This window comes from Cebus imitator, unplaced genomic scaffold (assembly GCF_001604975.1).
Source record: "Cebus imitator isolate Cc_AM_T3 unplaced genomic scaffold, Cebus_imitator-1.0 Scaffold131, whole genome shotgun sequence".
Lineage (NCBI taxonomy): Eukaryota > Metazoa > Chordata > Mammalia > Primates > Cebidae > Cebus > Cebus imitator.
In genome coordinates this window covers 691,868-712,929 of record NW_016107446.1, presented here as the reverse complement: position 1 = coordinate 712,929, position 21,062 = coordinate 691,868, and the positions used below count along the sequence as shown (strand labels likewise).

Sequence of the window (21,062 nt, the reverse complement as noted above, 5' to 3'; positions counted from 1 at the left end):
GAAGATTTACCAAGCAAATGGAGAGCAAAAAAAAGCAGGAGTTGCAATTCTCATCTCTGCTAAATTAGACTTTAAAGCAACAAAGATCAAAAGAGACAAAGAAAGACATTACATAATGGTAAAAGGATCAATGCAACAAGAAGAGCTAACGATCCTAAATATACACGCACCCAATACAGGAGCACCCAGATACACAAGGCAAGTTCTTAAAGACTTACAAAGAGACTTAGACTCCCATACAATTATAGCGGGAGACTTTAACACCCCATTGTCAATATTAGACAGATCAACCAGACAGAAAATTAACAAGGATATCCAGGACTTGAACTCAGACCTGGACCAAGCAAACCTAATAGACATTTACAGAACTCTCTACCACAAATCCACAGAATATACATTCTTCTCAGTACCACATCACACCTACCCTAAAATTGACCACATAATTGGGAGTAAATCACTCCTCAGCAAATGCAAAAGAATGGAAATCATAACAAACAGTCTCTCAGACCACAGTGCAATCAAGTTAGAACTCAGAATTCAAAAACTAACCCAGAACCACACAGCTTCATGAAAACTGAACAACTTGCTCTTGAATGTTGACTGGATAAACAATGAAATGAAGACAGAAATGAAGATGTTCTTCGAAACCAATGAGAATGAAGATACAACGTACCAGGATCTCTGGGACACATTTAAAGCAGTCTCTAGAGGAAAATATATAGCAATAAGTGCCCACATGAGAAGCAAGGAGAGTTCAAAAATTAACACCCTATCGTCAAAATTGAAAGAGCTAGAGGAACAAGATCAAAAACACTCAAAGTCTAGCAGAAGTCAAGAAATAGCTAACATCAGAGCAGAATTGAAGGAGATAGAGACACAAAAAACCCTTCAAAAAAATCAATATCCAGGTGCTGGTTTTTTGAAAAGATCAACAAAATAGACAGACCGCTAGCCAGAGTAATAAAAAAGAAAAGAGAGAATAACCAAATTGATGCAATAACAAATGATAAAGGGGATATCACCACAGATTCCACACAAATTCAAATCATCATCAGAGATTATACAAACAACTCTATGCACATAAACTAGTAAACATGGAAGAAATGGATAAATTCCTGGACACTTGCCTCCTCCCAAGCCTAAACCAGGAAGAAGCGAAAACCCTGAACAGACCCATAACAAGGTCTGAAGTTGAGGCAGCAATTAAGAGCTTACCACCCAAAAAAAGCCCAGGTCCAGACCGGTTCACAGTCGAATTCTACCAGACATACAAAAAGGAGCTGGTACCATTCCTCTGAAACTATTCCAAACAATACAAAAAGATGGAATTCTTCCCAAATCATTTTATGAGACCAACATCATCCTGATTCCAAAACCCAGCAAAGACTCAACAAGAAAAGAAAACTTCAGGCCAATATCCATGATGAACACAGATGCAAACATCTTCTATAAAATACTGACAAGCCGATTGCAACAGCACATCAAAAAGCTTATCCACCAGGATCAAGTAGGTGTCATCTCGAGGGATGCAAGGCTGGTTCAACATATGCAAGTCTATAAACGTAATTCACCACATAAACAGAACCAAAGACAAAAACCACATGATTATCTCAATTGATGCAGAGAAGGCCTTTGACAAAATTCAACAGTCCTTTAAGCTAAAAACACTCAATAAGCTAGGTATTGACGGAACATATCTCAAAATAATAAAAGCTATTTATGACAAACCAACAGCCAATATCATACTGAATGGGCAAAAACTGGAAACATTCCCTTTGAAATCTGGCACTAGACAAGGATGCCCTCTCTCACCACTCCTATTCAATATGGTACTAGAAGTTCTAGCCAGAGCAATCAGGCAAGAAAAAGAAATAAAGGGTATTCAAATAGGAAAGGAGGAAGTCAAATTGTCTCTATTTGCAGACAATATGATTGTATATATATAGAAGACCCCATCGTATCAGCCCAAAAGCTCCTGAAGCTGATAAGCAACTTCAGCAAAGTCTCAGGATACAAAATCAATGTGCAAAAATCACAAGCATTCCTATACACTAATAACAGACTTAAAGAGAGCCAAATCAAGAACAAACTGCCATTCACAATTGCCACAAAGAGAATAAAATAACTAGGAATACAATTAACAAGGAACGTAAAGGACCTCTTTCAAGGAGAACTATAAGCCACTGCTCAACGAAATAAGAGAGGACACAAACAGATGGAGAAACATCCATGTTCATGGTTAGGAAGAATCAATATTGTGAAAATGGCTATACTGCCCCAAGTAATTTACAGATTCAATGCTATCCCCATCAAGCTACCAATGACCTTCTTCACAGAGCTGGAAAAAACCACCTTAAACTTCATGTGGAACCAAAAGAGAGCCCGCAGAGCCAAGTCAATTCTAAGCAAAAAGAACAAAGCGGGAGGCACCACACTACTGGACTTCAAAGTATACTACAAGGCTACAGTAATCAAAACAGCATGGTACTGGTACCAAAACAGAGATATAGACCAATGGAACAGAACAGAGGTCTCGGAGGCAACACAACATATCTACAACCATCTGATCTTTGACAAGCCAGACAAAAACAAGCAACGGGGAAAGGAGTCCCTGTTTAATAAATGGTGTTGGGAAAACGGGCTAGCCATGTGCTGAAAGTAGAAACTGGACCCCTTCCTGACACCTTACACTAAAATTAACTCCAGATGGATTAAAGACTTAAACATAAGACCTAACACCATAAAAACCCTAGAAGAAAATCTAGGCAAAACCATTCAGGACATAGGCATGGGCAAGGACTTCATGACCAAAACACCAAAAGCATTGACAACAAAAGCCAAAATAGACAAATGGGACCTAATCAAACTCCACAGCTTCTGCACAGCAAAAGAAACCATCATTAGAGTGAATTGGCAACCAAAAGAATGGGAAAAGATTTTTGCAGTTTACCCATTTGACAATGGGCTGATATCCAGAATTTACAAAGAACTAAAACAGATTTACAAGAAAAAAACAAACAAGCCCATTCAAAAGTGGGCAAAGGATATGAACAGATACTTTATAAAAGAAGACATACATGAGGCCAACAAACAGGAAAAAATGCTCAGCATCACTGGTTATCATAGAAATGGAAATCAAAAGTACATTGAGATACCATCTAATGCCAGTTAGAATGGCGATCATTAAAAAATGGAGACAACAGATGCTGGAGAGGATGTGGAGAAGTAGGAACACTTACACTGTTGGTGGGAGTGTAAATTAGTTCAACCATTGTGGAAGACAGTGTGGCGGTTCCTCCAGGACCTAGAAATAGAAATTCCTTTTGACCCAGCAATCCCATTACTGGGTATATATCCAAAGGATTATAAATCCTTCTACTATAAGGTCACGTTGTGCACATGAATGTTCATTGCAGCACAGTTTACAATAGCAAAGACCTGGAATCAACCCAAATGCCCATCAATGATAGACTGGACAGGGACAATGGCACATATACACCATGAAATATTATGCAGCCATCAAAAATGATGAGTTTGTGTCCTTTGTAGGGACATGGATGAACCTGGAAACCATCATTCTCAGCAAACTGACACAAGAGCAGAAGATCAAACATCGCATGTTCTCACTCATAGGCGGGTGTTGAACAATGGAAACACATGGACACAGGGAGGGGAGCACTACACACTGGGGTCAGTTGGGGGGAAACAGGGGAGGGATGGTGGGGGGTGGAGTTGCGGAGAGATAGCAAGGGGAGAGATGCCAGATGTAGGTGATGGAGAGGAAGGCAGCAAATCACACTGCCACGTGTGTACCTATGTAACAATCTTGCATGTTCTTCACATGTACCCCAAAACCTAAAATGCAATAAAATAAATGGTCAAACACACAAAAAAACTGGGACTTTTTTAACCTCTCTTTTGAGAAAATGTATTTACTTAAGGTAAGTAATGCCTACAATAACAATGTATAGAATTTTCAACATTCTGTACTATGGTCCTCCCCAAGCATGGATTTCATGGGACATTAAAAGGGGTTTGGGTCCACTCTGTTTGAGCAGCAGAGTGTTACAGCAACATGTTTCTTTACTTAAGGACTTCACAGAGCTTTGATCCTTCTAAGTGTCTGCTTGTTAAAGTTTTCCAGTATACAATATGTAACATTCCTTAACTGACACCACTTCAGAGCCTCTTTCTTGAAAAATATTTCAGTTTGTATTCTACAGAAAGCACTTTGGGAAGAGCTGTGTTACAGACATGTCTTGACTTAATGAATCATACTTTACAAAATGGTTACCAGTTCAGAGTCAAATAATCAGCTTCCATTATGAGTTTTAAAGGATTTTCAACTTACTTTTAGTGAGTGAATTTTAATTTTTTTTCAGAAACATACATATTGGTAAATTATTTTTCTTAAAATTAAAGGACCTTCACAAACTGAACCATGATCACCAAGGCTGCGACCCACCATTCCCTTTGCCACCAGCTCCTGGACAGGCCTAAGCTGCTGTGGGAAAGGGGGTAACCCTGGTGGGGTTTACAGCCTTGGACCCAAAGGGCAGCTCACTCTCTGACCCAGCCTTTTCTCCACTCCCCGCAGTCTAAACCCAGGCTAGTCACAACTCCATTATCTTGCTGTACAGCATCTTCTTTTTTGCACAGACATCTATATCCTTTTTAACATTCTTCCCTCTCCTTCACACCTTTGCTCAATTGTTTCGGGAAACTTCTGTTTATTCTTTCTCTTTTTTTTTTGAAACCTAAAGCCCTAAATCATGTCCGAAAAGTATACAAGTTCTACTGGTTAAATGGCTATTAAGAAAATGAGAAGCCATCCATCTTTGGTGAAAAAGCCAGCCAAGCCAGTGCCACCAAGCAGGGGATCCCTTCACGGTTCTCAATGATGCTTTGAAAAACTCAGGAAGTTTCTTATTTCTTCTGGCTTAAATTACTTTTTATTGTTTAAGAAATTGTTTGTTACTATGGTTTTATATTTTTTTCATTATATACATACATCTTATTAGTGATACTGTAAAATAAATGAGTTTTTAATCAACTTTCTCAGGAATCTGAAGACATGCAAATCATTATGTCTATAGGAAAATGGGAGCCCCAAGTGTCCTGAGAATGAACCTGTAGAGTGTGGCACATTTCCAAAGTGTGAGAATATCACAGATCAGCAAATCCCCCTTCACTTCATACTTTCCCATCATGCTTGATTTCTGGGCAGGAACAATAAACTGTACCTTATATTTCATGGCCATTTTTCCTCAAAACCTCCCCATTTCTCCACGGACAGTGGATGGACTAAATATAGGTCAGTTGGAAACAGGATTCACTAAAGCATCATACACTGACCTTAACTGCAAGTGGCATCAGGACCATCTTTTATTAATCACTATAATGTAATATATATGCTTTCTATGCAAACAGTCAATACTAAAAAGAAGATCTGGCATCTTTATAAAGGACAAGAAAGGTTAATCGGCATCAGAAGGGTCTCCTCACGCAACTGCACACAGGCTCTAGATGTGTTTTGCTGTCACAAAATTCCTGGCCAATGGCATCCAGGCCTCACACAATTACAGTTGGGCAATGACATGGGAAAATCAGTTTGGCTTAGTGTCTGTTACCTTGTCACATAGGGAAAATATTATATCAACAAAATAAATGGTAGCAGCAAGGATTCATTTCCAAGTCTTTAAAGCTTGCCACTGTCTTCAGGGGCTACCTCCGGTGCCGCAGTGGGGACGGCTGTCCTGTGATCACTAACAGCGGGGAGGGGATGGCTCCCCCTACCACCAAGATCAGGCAGAACAAAGAGAGTGCAGACAGGCGAGATGGCTCCAAGTGTTATAGCTGCACTTTCTACCCAGTGCCACCACAAAAGCGCTTCTGTAGGGCGAGCCATGAACATTTAGTCACTATTTCAAAGTCTCAGCATCTCTAGCAGATGATCGTGATATGCATTATCTGGGAAACGAGGCTGATGTGACTAGGGCTGTAATTAATGACACCTGCCATACATAATGCTGAAATGTATGCAAAGGCATACATTTAGAAATTACTGCATTGAACTAACGTGTAAAAGGCCAAAGGACTCTTCTATCTATACATAACAAAAATTACTCAAAAACAAAGAATGTTTGTTAGTTACTCAGGTATCATTTGACATTTTAGGGAGTATAGTAACATTTTATCCACTTACAAACTGATCAGTTTCTTGAACAACACCTTTTAAAACATACAACCGATCTTAAGAAATAAAGTTAGGTCTCTCACAGGATGTGTAATTTCCTCATTATGATGGAATGCAACAAAATATCTTGCCCTTGGGTTGCTCAGTTTCAGCCAAAGCAAATGCAAATGGCGTGTCAGATGACAGCTGTTTGATAAGGCTCCTCTACAAGACCTGCATGCTTTACTTTTTTCCGTGAAACTTGGGATGAAAGGCAGAAGGCAGGAAGAGAATTAATGTAGCATACAGTCTAAAGGCAATGCTACAACCGTGATTAAGTAGAAAAGTTAAAAGGCACAGATTTTCCACAGCTTCGCTGCGTGCAACCCATCCGTGTAACAAGTTGACAGGCCTAGCGCGTCAGCTCCATCATCCCCTCCGACAGCTAAAACGCAGCATTGCATCCCTTTTCAGAGAAAATTTGCGTCTGCACCATGAAGCGTTGTACATTATTTCTTAGCACTGCAGGGGGCTCAAGTCCATATGGAACCTTCACAAATATTACCACAGATCAAACCGGCGGCGTTTGGAGGCAGATTTGACATACCTATTTAAATGAACAGCAGGGGTCCCCGGGCAGCCTCGGGCTGTGCGGGAGAGAACCTCTACAGAGCCGGAGCCACAGCTCCATTACTCAGCAAAGACACACTCTACATTTATCATTCATTTCATTTCTGCCAGGGCAAGAAGCTCATTTGCCCAAGGTCAACAAAAAGCGAAAAGAAGGTTTTCTTTTTTTTCCCCAAGAAATAAATGTACCTGACAAGTGAGAATTTTGTCCTTTGGGTTTGTGGAACACAAACAAACAGCAGATAATTCTAAAAAGCAGAGTAAATGTGTGCACTGAGTCAAGCCGTTGCAATCTGACTGCAGATGGGGGAAGCCCAATAAATATTTCTGAAACTTTAAAAAATCATATAATGAGTAAAACAGAACTTGATATTACGTTCTAAAAATAAAAACAGGATACTGGCATCCAGCCATTTTTTCCATAGCAATTCTGGGAAACTCTTCCAAATTTCCACACTATCAGGTATTTATAGCTCTGAAAACAAAACAAAAATTGTTCACAGTATAAAAAATGCAGTTGGAAGTCAAACTGTAATAAAATCATTTCTTAGGTTGTTTTGAGACCCAACTTTTAGGCTCATATACTGCGTTAACCTATGAAAGGCAAAAATTGTACATAAATAACAAAAAACGAATGAGAAATAACCATTTGAATCTTTTTCAAGGCAAATGTCTCACAGACCCTGACAGCATCATACACTTGGCCTCCTCCTTCCTCACCCTGGAAGCACATGCGCATACTGTAATTGAATTGAACATCTATCTTCGAACATGATTTCAATTTGTAAGTAAAAGCATTTAAAGACAAACTATTCTGATGTAAATTCTATAGTCTACTTTTAGCAAAAATGAATAAAATATAAATCATTTCAGCAACACACTGCCTTACCTCTAGAAGTCTTATATTTGTCCGTTATAAAATACTAGGTAAATTCTGAAGCTGAGAACAGTATCTAGTATAATTAGTTTTGTAGCTTACAACTCATATTATTTACCATTAAATACAATATACTTACATGCATTAATGAATAGTATGACTGTTTGCCAGTATAGAAGAGATAGTGAAATGGACGGCCATCTTCTCCCCACTGGATTGCTGATAAAAAAAATCCAGATGAAAACAAATAAAAATATACACAGAGACAGACCAAACAGTTGCATTCAACCACAGTTATGAGACACATTAATAATTGAGTAACAAAAAATACAAAAAAATCACCAACATTTGGAATTTTAATATTTAGTTTAGCATTATTTGTATGCAAATATTTAGGATATTTAATATTTCATGTCCATTAACATAAAACAATGTTTACATTTAATTTAAAAATTACTAAATATTTCATCAGGAGAATTTCTATAATTTGTTTCAAATAAAAGCTCATAAAATAGCCAAAATCATCCAGTTAGAATAAAAAAAATTCAGGTTTGGCTATAAACATAATGCCCTCTCAGATTCTTAAAAGGGAAAATTGATAAAAAGTAAAAATGTAGTACATTCAGAGAATCTAAAAGAGGCAAACAAAGAAGAAAGCTCAAGAATGTATTTTTCTATGCCACATCATTTGTTTCCACACTGTGATCATCTACCTCCCGGAGTTGAAACATCTACAACAGAAGGGCCTCGAAAAGGTGTTGGGTGTAATTGCTTCTGAAATACAGAAGGCCATTCACATCTAACCACCACCAGGCAAACAGAGAAGTGGTGTTACTCTAGGAAACAAGACAAATGTTAACTCTATGTCCTTTGCCCATACAATCTCTGTTGAGTAGTTTCTCTGGCAACGATTTGTAGGAATTCCTATACATTAAAGATTATACTCCTTGGTCCATTACAGAAGTTGTACAGTATTTTTCCCCAGGCAGTCCCTTGCCTTTTACTTTTACTTATGTTATCTTTCATAATCGAGAAGTTTAAAATATGCAAATAGTTGAATCTGTCACTTTTCCTCTATGGCAGCATGACTTAACTGTTTTTCATGATTCACTCCACAAAGGAATCCTTTATAGGCATTTTTTCCCTAACTGCCCCCCACCCCATGAAATGTTAATATTACAGATACACTACACGTCTGCTGATGTATATTGTGGCCCACTGGAGGACCACAAACCATTTTAACAGCTAGGTTTACCCACCCCCACCTTGAACCAATCTTTGCCCCAACAGAGGAAACATGCTTTAAGGCTTTGGGCTCTCTAAAACTATTTTCCTGTATTTCTTCTAGAAGTTTTATTTATTTTCATGTTCAAATATTTAATCTATCTGGAATTTATGTTTGTGAGGCAGAAATGTAAGAACTATTTTGTCCAGCAAAGAGTCATTATCCCTCTACAGTTTTTTTTTTTAATAGTATATGCTTTTCTACTGAAATACCATCTGTATTGTATGTAGGATATCTTTCCTCTGAAACAAAGACCAAAATTTCATAATAAATGCTGAAAAGAAAGTCTTGCTTGGGTATTTAGCTTGAAAAACCAAATTCTTATTTGCCAGTGGCTTATGGATGATTTCAGTGCCTTTCCAAAAGCATTGTCATAGACTTCATGAATCAAATCCAGCATAATTTCTAATATCTTTCCTTTCTTATGCAATTGATTTTTACTGTATTGTTAGTCTGTCAGGTAATCTCTGCCCTGCAAGGCTTTTCCCCCTTGCAAGCTCCCATCTGCAAAGACCCTCCAGGATCTTGTGAGCTAAGGTCACCTCCCTTTCTCAGAGATATTGCATAAGCCCTCTTTACAGAACCCTCATGCAAACTCTGGGGTTGAGAAGGCATTCGTGGGACCAAAGCAGTATTTCCTGCTCTGCAACTACCCAGCCGTGTTCCATGGTTTTACAGCACTCTCAGATGGTCTTTACCTTAGGCCTCCTATTGCCACTTGATTTATATTTTACTGCACCAATATTTAATACAGCTTAGTTTGGGGTATAAACTTCAGTGTACAATAGGCAAAGCAAACTTATAATTATTTAACTAGAAATAACACAGGTCTGCCCCTGGCCATCTTGACCTACATTTTAAAACAGTTCTTGTCTGCCAACATATATAAAGGAAGTCAAAGACTGCAATTCATTTGCTACCAACAAGACCATCACACTATTTAGATCATCACTACATGCCATTCCATGCTGATTTCTTTGTGTGTGGATTTGGCTGCCACAGAGTCATCAACTGACAGGATGCTCACATGATCTCTACAGGGTCAGCATTTCACCCTGTAACTATTCTATGGCATGCTTTAATAAGGGTATCATTTTTACAATTTTCAGAATGATTCATAAAGTGTTTTGAATTCAGGTATCCAAATAATGGTAGACTACTGAAATTCTAACATAGTTTTCAGTGCATGTTTTCCGTTTTCTAATTAGGCAGTCATAACATCTGTGAATAATAATCAATTTTCCTAATTTCTTTCAGTTTTTTAACTTATACGTTTTTCCTTTTCTATCCACACTTTTTTAAACCATGCTAGTTAAAACTTCCAAAACAATACTGAATACCAGAGGTGAGTATACACATACCTGTCTTATTTCTGAACTTAATGAGATCTGTTGATATACTTTTTCATTTGATGTGTTTCTGTTTGTCATGATAGGCTTTCTCAAACTAAGAAAGTTTCTTTTTATTTCTAGTTTGTGCAAAAAATTGAGCAAAAAAATTAATGCTCAATTTTGTTAATTCACTTTTTTTATTTATGGAAGTGTTTTAACCTTCACTCAATTAACACCAAGAATTACATAAATCATCCTTATTTTCCTGTAGAGAAAAAAGGCCCTCTGGTATATTCTTTTAATATAAAGATTTACTTGGTTTGCTAGTGTTTATTTAGTGACAATAGACTACAGGTTTCCTTTTCATGAAATTTGTGTCCAGATTTGATAATTGTGTAAGCCTCTGAAGGGAATTTGAAAGCTTTCATTCTTTTCTTCTGCTCTACAACAGTTTAAATGATAACAAGTTATCTCATCCTTTAAGGTATGCCAGAACTACTTGACCAAACCTTCTGGGCCTGGGCCTCTTTCATTAGACCTTCAGTGCCCTTTGATAGCTTCTGCAGCTTTAGATTAACCCAGGGGTACCCAACTCCTGGGCCACAAACAGGTACTGGGTTCCATAGATTTTTATTTGCTGTCTTGACTGGTCAAATGAAATCAGAGTGGGTGTTTCACAGTAAGAGCACTTGGTGCTACAGCAGGGGTTCTCAACCCCTGGTCTGTGGCCTGTTAGGAACCCGGCCGCACAGGAGGTTAGCAGCAGGCCGGCACAGTTTCATTTGTATTTATAGCCGTTCCCCATTGCTTACTTGCCGCCTGAGCTCTGCCTCCTGTCAGATCAGCAGAGGCATTAGATTGTCATAGGAGTGCGAACTCTATTGTGAACAGTACATGCGAGGGATCTAGGTCGCGTGCTCCTTATGAGAATCTAAGGCCTGATGATCTGTCACTGTCTCCCATCACCCCCACATGGGACCATGTAGTTGCAGAAAAACACTCCCAAGGCTGACACTGATTCTACATTATGGTGAGTTGTATACCTATTTCATTATAAATTACAATGTAATAACAGAAATAAAGAACACAGTAAATATAATGAGCTTGAATCAACCCGAAACCATCCCCTGACCCCGTCCATGAAATCACCTTTCACAAAACTGGTCCTGGTGCCAAAAGGGTTGGGAACCACTGGTTTAACCAGTATTCTCCTAAGACAACTGTGGGCAATTATATTGTTCTTTCAACTACCCGTCTGACAGTCAGTTGAGTCTGACAGTCATACATATGTGTGTGTGCCGCAACTGCCTGTTCCTGACACAACTATTTCCTGACTGTATGTCTTTGGTAAGTTAAACTCCATGTGCTTTTAATTCCTACATCTGTGCAGTGGGGAAAATTACAGTATTTACTTAAACCTGTTGTGAGGAGTGTGAGTTAACACATAGGAAGCACTTAGAACTATCCCTAGCCTACTCTTAAGTTTCAACAAATGCTAACAATTCTTACTTGAGAGACTTTTCAATTTAGAATGAAGTTACCTGTAACAATCGTATACATTAAAATTACCCTCTGATCATTATTATATACAATTTTTTTTGGGGGGGATAGTTTATTTTTTTTATTGCATTTTAGGCTTTGGGGTACATGTGAAGAACATGCAAGATTGTTGCGTAAGTACACACATGGCAGTATGCTTTGCTGCCTTCCTCCCCTTTACCTATATCTGGCATTTCTCCCCATGCTATCTCTCCCCAACTCCCCACCACCCTGTCCCTCCCCCATTTCCCCCCAACAGACCCCAGTGTGTAGTGCTCCCCTCCCTGTGTCCACGTGTTCTCATTGTTCAACACCCACCTATGAGTGAGAACATGCAGTGTTTGATTTTCTGCTCTTGTGTCAGTTTGCTGAGAATGATGGTTTCCAGGTTCATCCATGTCCCTACAAAGGACCCTAACTCATCGTTTTTGATGGCTACATAATATTCCATGGTGTATATGTGCCACATTTTCCCTATCCAGTCTATCGTCGATGGGTATTTGGGTTGGTTCCAGGTCTTTGCTATTGTAAACAGTGCTGCAATGAACATTCATGTGCACGTGTCCTTATAGTAGAACGATTTGTAATCCTTTGGATATATCACCAGTAATGGGATTGCTGGGTCAAATGGAATTTCTATTTCTAGGTCCTTAAGGAATCGCCACACTGTCTTCCACAATGGTTGAACTAATTTACACTCCCACCAACAGTGTAAAAGTGTTCCTATTTCTCCACATCCTCTCCAGCATCTGTTGTCTCCAGATTTTTTAATGATTGCCATTCTAACTGGCGTGAGATGGTATCTCAATGTAGTTTTGATTTGCATTTCTCTAATGATCAGTGATGATGAACATTTTTTCACATTTGTTGGCCTCATGTATGTCTTCTTTTGCAAAGTGTCTGTTCATATCCTTCACCCACTTTTGAATTATATACAATTCTTAATATTGCCCTCTTATATTTTCCCTAGCCAGATTTGCCGGAAGTTGATTGATTTCATTAGCTTTTCAAAGAACGACATGGTTTTGTTTATCATACCCCTTCTTTTAAATGTCTTCGCTATGCTCATGTACTCAATTTTTCTTTTTCTGGCTTCCCAAATTGAGTATTTAGTTCATTTATATTCAGTGTTTCTTAATTTCTAACAAATATATGCTTGTCTCTATATAATACAATGTCCATATTCCATTGGATTTAATAAGAACTGTTGTCATTGTCATGTCTGTAACCTTGATTTTGATTTTCTTTTTAATGCAACAGTAATATGGTTCTATTCATTTTAACTCAGAAAAATCTAATAATATGATTTTTACTACTTGGAATTTGTTAGGTTTTCTTTATGGCCTATTACATCATAATTCTATTAAAAGTCTGTAGGCCTCTACATAGAAAATGTATTATTTATATCCCTAGCTATAAAATGATGCGGTGTTATTCAAATTCTTTATAGCCTTAGTTAACAGTTTTTGCTTTAAACATTTCAATGCTAAATGCTGGTGCAAAAAGATTTGTGATCATCAAATCTACTCAATGGAGATTAGGCTTTATCAACATAAATTAATATTCTTGTTTCACTGAAGCATTCCTCACACTCCTTGAATTCCATATTGTCTGATATAAGGTGCTACTCTTTGCTCCTGTGGACCCAGTATTTATCTTTCATCAAATATTTTCACCCAGTATTAATTTCCCCCAATATTTTTATCACTTGCTTTAAACCATACAGAGCAAGACTTTTATGTTAAATCAATCTAGAAGCTTCCATCTGTTAGTAAGGAAAGAGTTAGTACATTATAAGTGTCATAATATACCCAAATCTAAAATTCACTGGTTTTTTATTCAGCATTAAAAAAAATCAGTTTGTCCTATATTTACGAAGTACAACAAAATTGGGAGGTAGGTACGTAAGCAACAAAAAGTATTTTACTAATTCGAAAAGAGTACTGTTTACATGTAGTAAAGTACAATTTAAGATACTCCTACCAGGAGTGACACATTTTCAAAATAACACATGGGTATAGAAGTTTCAGTTGTTACAATCAGGCTGCTATTAACAATAAACTTCTAACACTGAGAAGCTAGTATGATTTGAAAGAACAAACCAGTGTTAGAGGGGCAGATGTATAAGAAGAGATGCAACCAGTAGAGATATACAGAACAAAGAGAGAGAGAGAAATAGGTGGGGAGCCTGAGAGGTTAAAATATAGAAGAGTTAGTAAAGAAGAAGAAGAAAAAACACTGTCATTACAAACATTTACTGAAAAGCCACTAGGTGTTTAACATAAGCTACTGTGCCCCGTGCATAGTTTACTTCTACTAACCCTGCGCTGTATCTATAAAAGTGATGAGCACCTCTAACAGTCTTCATTATTTCCTCAAAAGCTATTATTAAATTGGTTATAATTTATAATGAACCATGTCTAAGAATCAAGGAAATACAAATGATAGAGCATATTTATAAAAAGATTCAAAACATTTATAACAAGAATCAAACCAAAGGTTATTTCAAAGAGTGAACTGGAGTGAGAGAATAAATGCCTAGCTTTGAATAAAAATATGACCTAGCAGAAATATCACTGCAAAACAAATAAGTCTTCTATAGAAATATCTGCTATCTTTCCAATTTCTACTTAATTAACTCTAAACACACTAATAAAGCAGCCTGCATATTGAGCACCTGTGGCCGCCAAGTTACTCTCAAGTAGAGTCACACATTTTTGCTGCTGAGTTTCATGCTAATAGTCAGTGTGTTTACTCCCAAGCCTATTTTATTACAGTTGTACTTATTTCTATTAATACATGAATTAGGTATTATATAAACAAGTTAAATATGAGTCCAAACATAAAAGTTGCTACTTCTAAGAAAAATAGGTTGAATGCTTTAGAAAGGCAAGTTGCTTAAAAAATAAAAAAAAGTCATGTTCAACTTCAGTGAGGTTGATGGAAATTTATAGAAATATAAAAATATTCTGCACTCAGATTTCTTAGGAAGCGTAAGTTAACTACTCCACTAATAGGAAATGAAAACTGAAAGACTGCGATGATGCATCAGTGCCATACTTATACACAAGCAATGGGGAGGAGCAGACACACTCAAAACCACCAAACCTCTAGGGTCACAGCAAAAGCTTGATGCATAAGTACAAGTCACATTTTAAGTGTTTTTTAAAAAAATGATTTCTAGCTGTAATACCTTTTTTTTTTGAGACAGAGTCTTGCTCTGTCGCCAGGCGCCAGGCTGGAGTGCAGCGGCGTGATCTCAGCTCACTGCAAACTCTACCTCCTGGGTTCAAGCAATTCTCCTGCCTAAGCCTCCCCAGTAGTTGGGACTATAGGCGCGTACCACCACACCCAACTAATTTTTTGTATTTTTAGTAGAGATGGGGTTTCACCTTGTAGGCCAGGATGTTCTCGATCTCTTGACCTCTTGATCCGCCTGCTTCAGCCTCCCAAAGTGCTGGGATTGCAGGCGTGAGCCACCGCACCCAGCCTAGCTGTAATACTTTTTAAGTTTACAGAGAACTACCAGTCCTCATTGGATAAGAGGCTTCTAATGCATAGTAAATATATTATTCAATTTCTTGGCAACCTTAAACCCTGCTGCGTGTTTCCTTCAAGATTTTATTTTACACATTTAAAAGATAAAGAGAACATCTTAATAGTAGCCAGAGAAAACAGGAGACACAATTAGAATGATGAGTTCTGCTTGTTAGAAACAATGTAAGACAAGACAATGGAATTACAGCCTTAAAGTACTGAAAGAACAGAAAAGAAAATCTATAGTGAGTGAAAATATGCTTCCAAAGTCAAGAAAAGTTTTAAATTTTCATATAAACAGAAGCTGAATTCGTTGCTAGCAGATCTGTACCAAATTCTTCCTTAAAAGAGCATGTTGGAATGCAAATAGTGTGACATTCTTATACCCATAAACTCTAACCCCATCTAATTTTAACATTTAATTTAAAAGAAATAGTAAACTTCAGTCATTCATTGTTACAAAGTTTTTTTGACATGCTTCACAACTACCATGACACAGGAGGGCCACCCTACAATATGTGAGTAACTGCTGATACATAACCTAATGCTGGAATATGGTAAAGAAAAAACTGTTTATCTCATTCTTGAACAAACTTACCTTTTTGTTTTGGAAAAATCAGTTCAGGATGCTGTAAAATAAATTAATAATGTATTATATAATTACCATAATGTATAAAAGTGAAATTTTAAAAATAGTAATTAAAATAACTACCTTCATTATTGGCCTGGCTTCTTTCTCAAACAAACCGCTTGGGAAAAGGTAAGCAATAGCTTTCTGAAAATATATACGAAGGTTAGTTAACAACTGTTAAATAAACAAGGTTAGAACTGATAGTTATAGACTGCTTTCTATATACTGAACATTGAACTAGAGTTTCAAAGCATTATCTTATTTCGTAATTGTTTAAATGGGATAAAATTACTACGCACACACACAAAAAGAAAAAATTTTAACTATTAAACTGGTTATTGACAATTTTCAAGTGTCAGTTTTAAACATGTCATTCCGTGAATATGAAAGCACAAATAATCTCTCTTATTTTTAAGGGATCACTTGGAGGTGCTCCTGTCCAGCTTCTGTGGAAATGTGCTTAAGAGCAATTGCTCCAGCTCCCAGCTGGTCATACCCATATCAAAGCGCAGGCTGCAAGGAGCAGGCTCTAAGCCTCACCCACCATGACACCCCTGATGTTTTTGGATGTTCTTTCAGCTTTTTCCAGAGTTTTTAAACTACACTCTTTCCAAACAAGTTCTTCTTACGTGTCTGTTTTCAACAGGGATGCTACTGGCATTTTGGGTATAACAACTCCCATCACAGGCACCCTTCCCCCATACTGAGGCCATTTAACATTCCTGGCTTTTTTCCAGTAGACACCAGTAATACCCAGTGCTTGTAACAAATATCACCCCCGCACCTTTCCAAATGCCCCGAAGTCCTAGGGAGCAGCACTGCCTCCCAGCTGAGAACAATTGCTTAAGTCTTTATAGTGTCTTCTCCAATGCCCCGCCTCACAATTAACAACAAAATATACATTTTCCTTCGTGTTGAACAGTGCCAGATGAAGAGTCTATCGCCTGGGATCCTGTAGTGCATTTAAATACCCTTCTGCTCATTAAGAAAGCCTGTTCTGAGTGGGCCTTCTCTGTCCACCCACACAGGAAATGTGCTGGATTCTGCTCCCAAAGGGAACAGAACGGAGAGGCCTACAATTTGGGGGTACAAATTCAATCATATTAGGGAGAGACTAATTGTGTCTCTGGGCCAAGCTTCTTTCTCTCATTCAGCATTTTTCAAAACAAAATTACACTTAAAAAACCTAGGCCAGGCACAGTGGCTCATGCCAGTAATCCTAGTGCTGTGGGAGATGGACATGGAAAGATAAGGCCAGGTGTCATAAACCAGCCTGGGCAACATGCTTTGTCACCCAGGCTGGAGTACAAAATAAACAAATAAAAAACGTAGATCAAACATCAGTGTGCCCATGTAGCAAACTTTTTTTGTTTTAACCAGGTCTCTCCCTACACAGCCCCTTCCTTCACTGCAGGGAAAAAAGGTAGACTTTTCTTTTATTAATAGACAGGACCTCACTTTGTTGCTCAGGCTGGAGTGCAATGGTAAAATCACGCTCACTGCAGCCTTAACCTCCCAGGCTCAAGTAATCCTCCCACCACAGTGTCAGGAGTAGCTGGGACTATAGGGTCACATCACCACACCCAGCAATTGTTTTTTTGTTTTTTTTTTTTGTAGAGACAAGGGTCTCACCATGTTGCACAGGCTGGTCTTGAACTCCTGAGCTCACGTGATCCTCCTGTCTTGCCCTACCAGTATTGGGATTACACACATGAGCCTTAATAAGTGATACTGCAACTGACTGCCATTTGGAAAAAGACACAACTGAAATCCAAACTTCACAACATACAGCAGAGTAAACTCCAAATGAGTGAAAGGGCTACCTATAAAAAATAAAAACAAGTGAATACTCACATACCACATGGGTGAATTCTTTTCTAGCTAAGAAATGGGAAAGTGTTTCATAACTACGATTCAAAATTTATAAGTAAATTTTATAAAAAGATTGACCAATTAAACTATATTTTTAAAAGAAAAACATGACTCATAATAAGATAAGTGCAATTAAAACTCCTGAGAGAACACTTTTCATCTAACAGGACTAGCAAAAGTTCCGAAGTCTGACAGCACACAGTTGGCGAGGCCACCTTGCTGGGGGGAGTGCTGAGTTCTATAATCTCTTCAGTGAGAAGGTGGGGGCTTTCTAACAAAACTACATATATATTTCCCTAGTAATCTGACTTGGATGAATTTACCCAGAAGATACACCCCTATGAATATAAGAGAACATAAGTACATGTTATTCACTGAATTATGAGAACAAAATATTGAAAACAACCAAAGTCCCATACATAGAGGTTGGCTGAATAAATGAGGGCGCATCTGTGCCATCAAGTACTACAGAAAAGCTAAGATGCAAAAGAAACGTACCTAGAATGCTGCTTTGGTGTAAGAAATAGAAAAAGAAAAGGCATATAAATATAGGAGGAGAATACAAAGAATACTTCTTTTTGCAAACATAAACACAAGAAAGATAAGTAGAAACCAATAAAAATCATCTCTCAAGGGCTGGGTGGGAGCAGAGGGAGGAACATAGGGATGAGGGCAAATTCCTCTGGGTATCCTTCGTATAGTTAAGCTCTGAGACATGTAAATGTTTATATATTAAAGAATATTTCCAAAGAAACTCTAAAAATATAACCAGAAGCAAATTTATATAATTTCTAATGACAATGAAATAATTGCAAAGAAATCTTCATCTTTACTTGGTAGGCTTATGGTCAGTCATAACACTGATATTATAATTCTGAAATATTTTATGTATACTGCATCATAAAGCAAATAAGTAAATATATTAATTTTATGGAGACTAATATTTTATTGTTTCAGATACAAATGCAAAAGGGAAAACCCTATAATGTTAAGTAATAAACTCGTATCTTTAAAAAGTATTTTCTGTAATATTCCAAAAACATTATTTCCTAATTCTGTTCCCTGCAAAAGCATAAAGCAATGGAACTTTAGGAGCAACAGGAGGGTCAACTGGTTTCTACATACAATTTCCCAGTATAAGGAACCAAGTACCTTGGAGAAATGGCTGATTCTAGACATAAGGCAGACAAAGCACAAAATGAGTCTGAGACATTCTCACTATCTCTTTCTGGAGATAGTGAGATCCCATCTCAACAGCAACAAAAAAATTTTAAGAGGTGGGGTGGCACATGACTGTAGTCCCAGGTACTCAGGAAGCTGAAGCAAGAGGATCGCTTGAGCCCAGGAGTTCAATGCTGCAGTGAGCTATGACAGTACCATCGCACTATAGCCTAGGTGATGGAGCAAGACCCTGTCTCTAAAAATAAAAGAATAATAATAATGCTTCACAACACACTCAATATGTGACATGCACATTCATGTGCACACACGTGTACACACACACACACACACACACTCTAGGGAGGAGGGACAAGAAGAAAAAGAAAGCTACTTTACAGAACAATGTGTTATAAAAGCAAAAGGAATGACAGAAGTAGAAAATCACCATTTTACAACTTCCAAATTAACCTTCAATTTCAGGCAAGGATCACCAACAAATGCGAAAGCCACTCGCTTTACCAGAGAACAGAAAATTCACATGAACTCAAAATATTACCCTATAGATTGGTTACAAAAGGAAAATACTACTTTTACAATAAAGAGGTCTAGTGGTCACCACTGTAACCAAGGGATGTGTCATCATCATCAACAGTACCTCTTAGACTTTGTGCATGCAATGAGATGTATACAATATCACCTAAGTCATATCCTTTACACATTCTAAATTGATCATGAGAAAGCAAGCAGAAAGCCAGGATGTGACATGATTGTACAAGATAAGTGCCCTGAATTCTATAAAACAACGACTCAGCTATAAAGACATTTTGGGGAAAACAGGAAATTTTCAAGAAAACTATATACACGGCATATAGAATTATTATAATTGTATCAGATGTGATAATGATATTGTGGGAGATAATGGTATGAAGAATGAATGTATGCATTTAGGGGTTAAGTACATGCTGACGTATTTAGGGGCTAAGTTTATCATGTGCAATTTTCAATGGATCAATAAAAAATGTTTTACATATACAAAGAGACAAAGAAAATGTGGCAAAATGTTAAAATCTGGCAAATCTATGTGAGGGGGATATGTGCTAATATTTATTCAATGAATATTCAACTTCTCTGGAAATGTGAAAAGTTTCAAAATAAAAAGGTGGGAAAAATGTTAAAAATTTAAAAATAAATAAGATTTTCCCAAATGCCACCTGTCTCAGCAAAGCCAACACTAGCCTACAACCTACAGCACTTGTGGGCCATGTAGACCTCAGGCCTTGTCCTCAGTCATACAGGGTAGCCAAGGCTAGTTGGCATCTTAGCAAAGGGACTACTGAAGCCAGGGCCTGGATCAAAACACTAGACGGTGTGGAAGACTAAGCACAATTCTTCAACTTAGGGTAAACACATTGTAACCACAAAGGAAGCAATCCAACTGAATTTCAAGCTGTGATCGGCATCATTTCCAAATACGAAAATTACTGTTAACTTAGGTGACCAATGAATAGAATCCTAGAGGGAAATGAAAATTGAAGAATTCCAACCTATGGTTGGATTTGTCATGAAGACCAAGACAGAAAAGTCATGAGGAAGCTAATTGGTGGAAACTGAAAACAAAGCATTGAATGCAAAGGATGTCTAGGACTTAAAGTCAATTTCTCTTTTAAAGAGACGAAAATAAGCCAACAAAGAATTTGCTAGAAGTCTTCTGAAAGTATCAGAAAACATGGCTTCGCCTTTAAAAATTTTTCTCAGCTAAAAGCAAATTAATACACACTTATTAATTTATAATCCCTTACTATATTAGGTACTATACCAAATACTATGGGAAAGGTCCATAGAGCAAAAGATATGTCAGATAAAAAGCAATATTGCAAATTCAGTGAAAACAATGAAAACCAAAGGATGAAAGAAAAACCAACAAAAGAAGGAATAAAATAAATCAGTTGTTTTTAAACTAAATAACAAAACACACAAAACAGAAGAGACACATTACTGGCACGCTGTCTGCATCTGTTTAGTAT

At 37.6% G+C, this 21,062-nt stretch overlaps 1 protein-coding gene across 2 annotated transcripts in view; it reads right to left on the bottom strand.

Moving 5' to 3' along the window:
- MRPS9 (mitochondrial ribosomal protein S9) overlaps positions 1-21,062 on the bottom strand; it is a 68,562-nt gene that overhangs the window by 20,609 nt on the left and 26,891 nt on the right. For both annotated transcript variants that reach the window (XM_017541090.2, XM_017541091.2), the window contains exons 3-5: positions 16,087-16,149; positions 15,973-16,003; positions 7,822-7,901 (exon numbers count right to left, since the gene is read on the bottom strand). In XM_017541090.2, coding sequence (XP_017396579.1) covers positions 7,822-7,901; positions 15,973-16,003; positions 16,087-16,149 — 174 coding nt within the window. The remainder of the gene's footprint in view (positions 1-7,821; positions 7,902-15,972; positions 16,004-16,086; positions 16,150-21,062) is intronic.